The following is a 9,222-nucleotide window of genomic DNA, read 5'->3' on the forward strand; positions in this document are numbered from 1 at the left end:
AACGTCGGATGTTGACGTATGGTCAAAAGCGTCAGTCATATGACGTCTTGGGATGAGACTGGGCTGGTTGATTAGCCCATTATCATTCCCAGGTGTTTTCTAGTTTTCTCATTAGCCCTTGTGTACAGTATAAATGCACCTATGTTTTCTCTTGTGTTTTGTTAGTTGTTAAAACCCTTGTTTTGGGTTTGTTTCGTGTTTCTGTTCCCCTCTGAGTTCCTGGTTTGTGGTCATATTTATATTTCGTGTTTTTGCTTTATTTAAGTTTCCTGTTTCCTGGCTTTTTGTTTTTCTCTTTTACTTATTAAAACCCTTTCACTTCGAGCCACTAGTTTCTACCTCCCTTCCTTGATATTCCCTGTCTTCTTTGTTTCCAAGAATTACGGTTCCTCAATAGAATCCACTTTTTGTCATCTGCACCCTTAACAATAATTCCCTTTTGAACTTAGGCATCACCACCGTGCTGACCATGACCACCATCAACACACATTTGAGGGAGACTCTTCCAAAGATTCCGTACGTCAAAGCCATTGACATGTACCTGATGGGCTGTTTCGTGTTCGTCTTCCTGGCTCTGCTGGAGTACGCGCTGGTCAACTACATTTTCTTCGGTAGGGGACCGCAGCGGCAGAAGAGAGCGGCAGAGAAAGCCTCGTCAGCCAACAATGAAAAAATGAGAATGGATCCCAACAAAGTATGTTTGAAATTCAAACACTTAGCAAAGCTTATAATAGCTGGACAGTAAATTTAACAGTAATTATACATTTAAAGTTGAAAAAGTGAATTATAAAAATTGTGGTGACACTTTACAGTAAGGTTCCATTTGACCATTTGGTAAAACTTGGCTGTCTATGCAGTAGAAAGACACTGTTTTTTTATGTGCCACATGACTAGAGAAAACCATGGAAGCTTGTTTCCGCCACAGAGTGAAACATTTTAAAAGATAATTGCGACTTTTTATCTCACAATTGCGAGTTTACAATGCGCAATTCTGACTTTATTTAATTAAGTCAGAATTGTGAGATATAAAGTCAGAATTGCGTGTTATAAAGACTTTTTTTCTCGCAATTGCGACTCTATATATCTCGCAATTGCGACTTTATATATCTCACAATTCTGACTTTATAACTCCCAATTGCGTGTTATAATGTCAGAATTGCGAGATATAAACATGCAGTTCTGAGAAAAAAAAGTCAGACTTGCGAGTTTATATCTCACAATTCTGACTTAATACAGGCAATTGCGACTTTATATCACACATTTATGACTTTATATCTCGCAATTGCGACTTTATATATGAAAAAGTCAGAATTGTGAGATAAAAAGTTGCTATTACTTTTTTTTTATTATTATGTGGCAGAAACAAGCTTCCATAGAAAACAGATAAAAAGGTAGGTAACTTTAGCACCCATAATGCACTGGGCTTGACCTGACTACCCATGAGCAGGGAAACAAAATGTGAAAGTATGATCTGTAGTTTTTATTAAAGCCTTGGAGCTCTCAAAAGTATGGTTTACGTCATCCAGCGGACATTAGCTAACAAATATGCAGGGAGGTAACGTGGAGAAAGTGTACACAATATTCATTTACATATACTACCGACATTGTAACATACAAAGCGGGTTGAAAATCAGTGGTTACCCTTCAACTAGTTAACATGAACTAAAAATAAGTACTTCTTAAGCATGTTTTAATCTTAGTTCATGTTAATTTCAACATCTACCAATTAACAAAATCAAAAGTTGTATCTGTTAATATTTTTACATGAACTAACAATGTACAGTTGTCTTTGTATTATATGATGTTAACAAAGATTCATACATACCGTAAAAAAAAAATAAAAAAAAATGTATTGCTCGTTGTTAATTAATACATTAACCACTGGGCCGTTATTGTAAAGTGTTACCAAAATAGTATATTATTACACTGAAGTAGTTCTGCTCAGAATGTTTTTGCCAAATTTTCACAAATACAGTGTTTAAAACAGAACATTGAAAACGGTCACTGACACTCATGTTGCCGGTAATCTGTTGGCAACTCTGAATTTAAATAGGCCTAAATGACTCCAGGTGGCTTTGTCACTGCAAATCGATGTCAGTGTCAATGCCTGTTACTTGTGAATGGTTGTTTTGAATGTTCTGTCTAGTCTGTATTCATATTTTCACTGTAATTTCAATGTCTGACGTGATTGTAACCAACATGAGACTGCCCTATAAAATCTGTACATTTAGAGTAGAGTATTAGTTTGACAATGAAAGCAGTGTTTGCAGTCATATGTAAAGGCTGCTTGGCTGTTGCAGACATCAGTGTGGTTTTATGTTGAGGTAGAATTTGAGCCAAGCCTTTTTTTAACATTATGCACAGAATGCAACCACCACAACATTAGTATATGAAATTTAATATGTTGACTACAGATATTCGCATAACTTTTGCAAACAACCAAATGCAATAACCCGTCATCGCAGTGAGAATAACTCATTAACTTTTGTTTAACCCTCTATGACATCAAACTCGGGTGACATCAGGTCAAAATAATAAAAAGGCAAATAAAAAGAAAATACAGTGTCTACGATAAGCTTGTTAAGCCTTTGAAAATACAGTTAGTGGATTTCTGCATTGATTGCTTATAAAATGTGGTCTAATCTTTATCTATAAACTGTGTTACGACTTCTCCAAAAGATATTTGGAGTCAATAACTATTTCATCCGCCTATTTCTATGCACATTTGGGGATTTCGCACAAAAAATGTAAAATAAACGCTGGATGGAAATGCCAAAATGAGCATGAATAAAAAAAATAAAAATAAAAAAGTGCATAAAAAATTATGCATTCAATTGAGTCAGATAAGCCTTTTATCCGATAAGAAAACATTCGCATAAACCACGATGGAAACACATTTACTGAATAAATTCCTCGATGCGCATCAAAAAAAGACATGTTACTTTGCGATGGGACAGCATAGCTGGCCTTACCAGCGGACCGATCTCTTTGCACAGCATCTGAAATACTGTTTTGTCGTCAAAGTGGTTCTGTATAATTACCTGCAGGACTGTTTTATGAGTTATCAATGTTGAAATCCAGATATTTTGCAAGGATTCACAAATGTATTCTTGCATCTATAAGATAAATGCAAAAAAAAAGACGGATAAGAAGACGCAGAAAACAGCACTCGCGTGTTATAAGAGACGCATTTTTATTGGCATTTAGTATTGTTTTCCCCATGCTCTCTGAGACCCTATTAGTAGCTACAAATCTGTGACCTATTTTTAATATTTGAAAACTACTGAGCAATAACAGCACTCAGGGAACTGGTCAAGACTCTTGTTTGTTCAAATTTGAAGATGTTTCGCTGGTGCTCAGATATAGTTGAAGTTATTGAAGGATGGCCTTGGATTTAGAGCTGTGGTTTTCTTTGAAGCATAATCCACAAAATGCCAGCATTGCCTCACACTTCTAAACATTTTTTGAAAAGTGACTGCTTTGATGGTGATGATTTTGTATGCTTTCAGTGGTTGATGGGAAATGTAGTTCAGAGAGACGATGCTCTGTATGCCAGAATGAAACAGAGGGATATTGACGCACATGACTCCATGTGGGAACCAATCTTTGTGGATGATGCAGCATTAGGACTAGGCGATTCAAAAAATAAGGTACTGAAAACGTTCATCAAGAGAGTTATGGCGTATAGCGCGGCAAATTTATTTGAGACCCAGTCTTTTTTTTACAACATGTTCTCACTTTCAACTTGTCACATATGGACGCTTGGTCAGGAACCCTTGGCGTCACTCTCTAATGTGCAAGGGTACCTCTTTATCATAATGTTTCAATGTGCAGGGCACTCCATTGCTTTCTGTTTTTTTGCCTTATGCATCAGATCAAGCCACATTTAAATATTTGAATGCGTCTGTAAAAGTAGAGATGATTTTATAAATATTTCAACTTTCCTAGATATTATGGAGCACCTAGCCCCACCCCTACCCACTTCTCAACAATATAAAACACGTAACAGGCAAATAAAAGTAGTCACAGGAGGTTTTCATTGCAAAAACTGACCAAAAATACAGTTTAAAAGTATTTAAAACAAGCCGTGTTGAATTCCAAGTCTCCTGAAGCCATAAAGTATCTTTATGCTGAGAACAGAGTGGAACTTAAGGCTTTAAATTAATTGCTGAAAATAATCCTGCTCCTTGAACGCATGCAGTCATATCTAATTCAAATGATACACCCGAACATTAGCATGTCGCAATCAGTCGCAAGGCACAAAAAAGCCAATGGCATTTCTCAGTCAAAGCTAATGTAATGCTTCTTCTGGCAGTTGACACCGCTTTCCGACTCCCACCGTAGGAGTCAATGGAATAGACTCCCGGAACCGACTCCATTTTCTCCATTTACTTTCAGCAATGAGAATACCAGATTGCCGTCATTATTATACGGAGCACCTAAAGGGACATGGTGAAGGGAAAAAAATATGAGATGAAGGAAAAAATATTTGTCAAAGCTTTTGCGTTCTTTCGCAAATGTTTTGCATTCTCCCGAGAAACTTTGCGTTTTTTTTGCCAAAATGTTTTGCGTTCCACTTAGAAACTTTTTGTCCGCAACGTTTCTCGGTGGTACGCAAACCGTTTTGCGATCGAATGCTAACTTTCTCAGGGGAACACAAAACATTTAGGCAAGAAAACGCAAAGTTTCTTGGGGGAGAACACAAAATCATTGACTTATTATTTTTTCTCCCATCTCATATTTTTTTTTCCACCATCACTTTATGGGCGTATTATTACACACTAAATGTTGGCTAATCTTTTTTTTTTTTTTCTGACATGAAGCCTAAAACTCATTTTATTAAGCCACACACTGTTAAGCTTGATTGGCCAAATTCGTCCAGTTTAGTCCAAAAAGCTGCTTGGACAAAGCCTGGGAAAACCCAGACAACTTCCGGCAAATTTAGATTTGCTCTGAAAGTTAGTCTGGCAAAGAGCTCATTCAAGCCCATTTCCAATCCGCCGAAATCGAGGCACCAATCAGAAACGTTGGGGCGGGCTTTACACGATGACGACAGCGCTGGGATTTTGAAGCAGATTTTGTAGCCTACATTACAAAGATGGATGCCGCCGTCGAACATCACTCGTTCCAATCAGCTATCGCGTCTGTTTTAAGCGATTTGAACGTTTCCTTTTTGTTAAAAACCGAGCAAAGAACAACACTCGCTCTGCATACGTCATCTCCTTCATCGCTCTGATTGGGTTTAGGTCTGTCCGCGACGTCCGTTGGTGACGCCCCTCTGGAAATGATTTGTCTATGACGCTTTGCCAGACCATAACTCAGTTACAACTGAGAATGGTCTGGTTTTAACCAGGCTAGCTTGGACAGGAAAGTTCAAGATACTGAAAACAATGTCTTGCTTGAATACATATAATACACATATTAATGTGTTTATTTTTTAACAGGTTTTTTTTTATTGATTAGTTTACTGGGTAACACTTTATTTTAATGTGTCCTTGTAACACGTTACATGTATTTACTATAGTAATAACTTTAAATTAGGCATAATTACATGCATCTAGCCCTAAACCAAACCATAATCCTACCGTAACCCTATAGTAAGTGCATGTAGTTAATTAATATTACTGAGTATTTAAATGTATAATTACACTCTAACAGGGACACATAAAAAAAAAAGTGTAAACGTTTACTGATTATGAACACAAATTAGAATAACCATGGCAAACCAAATTAGTATCGACTGTATTAAAAAAAAACTTTGGTGAAACCACAAAGCTGGCATTGAGGTATGTATAATTGCAATGTAATTGGCTGTTATCTTTTGTAAAGCAAGCTACATGTAGGATCAAAGTATGTGACTGTGATGTTGTTTCTGCGACAGCTCCAGCTCTCTGATGCACGATTGAGCGGTTTCAGACACAGCAACGGAGTCGACAACGAGAGTCGATTCCTGTGCTGGAGTCAACTCCGACATGAGGGTTATTACGAGTCGAGGAATCGACTCTTTTGGAGTCGACTCCCCATCACTAGGAAATGAGCTTTACGGCGGATGAAAATTGTGATCACTTTTTGGGTCTGCTCCTCATGCAAATCAATCGTTTGGCCTCAGAACCCTCCAATATATGTACATCTTGAATAAATTGTGACTGTAGTTGTATCTGCCTGTTATATCCTGTGTTTTATATGATATAATATACAAATGGGTTGGTTTAGGGGTATGGGTTGGGTTATGTGTACAAAAATTTTTAAATAGTGTAATGTAAATAAAATTATGCTGGCTGTTTAAACTGAAAATCAAACCACAATATACACTATATGCCCGGCCCAAAAGAAGAAAAAAAAGTCGCTGTTTGGGTTTAAATAGGCAAAATAGTCTATGATTGGATCATTATTGCAGTGATTATTATGTTTCTAGCGCATTATATGTTTGGCAACAGTTCTTTTAACCCTGATTGATGGAGCTTTTAATTTCTTAAGCAACCATGTAGGGAGACACATCATGGCCATATTCCAGGATGACATATCAAGATTCATCGGGATCAAATGGTGAAAGAATGGTTGGGAGGGAGAGTGCTGGACTCTTGCATTGACAATACAAGATCTTGACCAACAATGTATGCTCCTCTTGATGGAAAAAAACATCACAACATATATTTATATCAAGAGGGGCATCGATTTTTGTTCAAGATATTGTATTGTCAACACAAGAGTCAAGCACTTTGTAAAGTTTTCACAATTTGAGCCTGATTAATGTTGACATTGTCATCCTGGAATATGGCTTCATGGTTGTTTAAGAAATTAAAAGTTACATACTCCCATCAACTAGGGTTAGAAGAACTGTTGCCAAACATTTAACATTCTAGAAACATAATAATCACTACAATAATGATCCAATCATAGACTCTTAAGCATTTGAATCCAAACACCCACTTTTCTGGGAGGGCCGGGCAGTGTATGTCATAATGGCAAAATTATACTCATTCTATATTTTTTTATCATGATGACAAAATTCCCATGACCATTGCGTTTGTGTATTAATACCTAATGTTTCTCATTGAAAGCAATGGAGTTCCTTGCATGTCGAAAAATTGTGCTAAAGGGGTAGCCTGTATGTCAATGTGACGAGTTGGGATTAAGAATGTGGTGTTGTTGTTGCTTTTTACGATTTCTTGTTTCCTCTTAAAAAAAATTGCTGACCCAAATTGAAAATTCTGTCATCATTTAAACACTCTTATGTTGTCCAAACTCTGATATGACTTTCTTCAGAAGGGAAGATTTTCCGTGGTCTTACTGTGCAACTTCAGATGATTTTGCAAAAAGTCACATAAAGAACCTAAATTTGAGATTTGCTCTGCAAGTCAGTCTGGCCAAGAGCCCATTCAAGCCCATTTCCAATTTTTCCAAATCGAGGCACCAATCACAAACGTTGAGGCGGGCTTTACACGATGACGATAGCTCTGATTGATTTTTGGTCTATCCAATTGCGCCCATTTGAGCGACGTCCGTTGGTGACGCCCCTTTGGAAATGGGCTGTGAATGAACCTTCCCCAGACCCACTCTCCGTCACAACTGAGTAGGGTCTTGTGTCAACCAGGCTAATAAAGTACACAAGTCGTGCTTTTTTTTTTGGTACATTTTTTGTCATATTGGAACTTGTCCAGTTCTCTTTCAATCAATATATAGAAAAAGAGTGGGCAGAATATTTTTCAAAATCTCTTCTTGTGTTTGGATGAAGAAAGAAAGTCAGGTTTTGAATGACATGTGGGTGAGTAAATCATAACAGAATTTAATTTTTTTTTTCATTACCATCATCACCTATCTTTTCCCTCCAAACCACTCACCAAAACAGATGTTTACTATTTTAGATACTATTTAATAAAATACCATTGAAAGTACAATTCAGAAAGGGAAAAGGTAATCTGTTTTGAAAACAAGAGAGAACAATTGAACATTTTGAATCAATTAGATATTTCTACATATCGGTCCCTATTATTTGTCATGAAAAGGTCATAATTTTGTAGAAATATATGGCATAACTACTATCATGTGTACCACCATGCCTTACCTTACTTTGCTTTACATCTCTATGTGCACCAAACCCATTTCCATTATACTGTGTTACTGGCACTTTGTTGGTTTGTCTCAGTCTATGTTAAATACTGTGTTAAAATGGCAAAAAGTATAAAGAATAATTCATGAAAAGCAGTAGGTAAGTAAGCATTTTTTTTCTCTAAATATTTGTTTATGTAAATGTGATTAATTTTATTGGAAATACATATTGTTTTTTAAATACAAAAAAAGATAATTAAGAAAACCATCAGAAATCAATCTGTATTTTTTTTTGTCCAATTGATATTGTTTATAATGCGTAACAAATGTATGGAAATAATACTGTGACCATTACTAACCTGTCCATCTGTATTTATGTCTTAGATGGACCCCCATGAAAACATCCTTCTCAGTCCTCTGGAGATCAAGAATGAAATGGGCACATCCGAGTTAAGCCTGGGTTTGGGCGACCCCCGCTCCACCATGCTGGCCTTTGACAGCACCACGCTGCAGTATCGGAAAGCCGGCCTGGCCAGGCACAACTTTGGGCACAATGCGCTGGAACGCCACGTTGCTCAGAAGAAGAGCCGACTACGGCGGCGCACTTCACAGCTTAAAATCAACATCCCTGACTTAACTGATGTAAATTCAATCGACAAATGGTCGAGAATGATCTTCCCCACCGTATTTTCTTTCTTCAATGTCATCTATTGGCTTTATTATGTCAACTAACTGGATTGCGGGGCCGTCCAAGAAGCACCACTTATTTTTATGTCAGTATATTCTTCTGTTATCCTGCGTCTGATTTTGCAATACAAGCAGGACTTATGTTGACAGATTAAAATCAGGACTAACTCTCTTTAACCTTGGGTTCACCTTAATTGCTGGCTGACACCGAAACTCTAAAGAGGTTAAGAACAAATGGTGCCTATTCCAAAATCCAGTAGTCTTTAGTGCGTTTGAGAGTTTTGTTCAATATTAGGTATATCTGTTTTGTTGCAAAATTATCAAATCAGTTATTGCTGCAAATTGGTTCTCTTTTTAGCAACAGAAAAATCCTAGACTTAAAGATTAGACATCAACAGCACTTCACTGTCAGTTCTTTCCTCCTTTAGCAATTGATAAGAAAGCAGCACTCAATAATTGAATATATCTATTCCTTTATTTGTAGTT

At 37.0% G+C, this 9,222-nt stretch overlaps 1 protein-coding gene across 2 annotated transcripts in view; it reads left to right on the forward strand.

Annotated features, from left to right (window-relative positions):
- The window catches only part of LOC130073990 (gamma-aminobutyric acid receptor subunit beta-2), a 116,877-nt gene extending 107,873 nt beyond the window's left edge, over nucleotides 1–9,004 (forward strand). The window contains exons 8-10 of one of the 2 annotated variants that reach the window (XM_056239449.1): nucleotides 450–694; nucleotides 3,510–3,650; nucleotides 8,434–9,004. In XM_056239449.1, the coding sequence (XP_056095424.1) occupies nucleotides 450–694; nucleotides 3,510–3,650; nucleotides 8,434–8,781 (734 nt within the window). In that variant the 3' untranslated portion in view covers nucleotides 8,782–9,004. The remainder of the gene's footprint in view (nucleotides 1–449; nucleotides 695–3,509; nucleotides 3,651–8,433) is intronic. The other variant, XM_056239451.1, reaches the window with a different exon arrangement.
- The last annotated feature ends 218 nt before the right edge of the window (nucleotides 9,005–9,222 follow it).

Source organism: Rhinichthys klamathensis, unplaced genomic scaffold, assembly GCF_029890125.1.
Source record: "Rhinichthys klamathensis goyatoka isolate OS25496 unplaced genomic scaffold, OSU_Roscu_1.1 h1tg000564l_1, whole genome shotgun sequence".
Classification (NCBI taxonomy): Eukaryota; Metazoa; Chordata; class Actinopteri; order Cypriniformes; family Leuciscidae; genus Rhinichthys; species Rhinichthys klamathensis.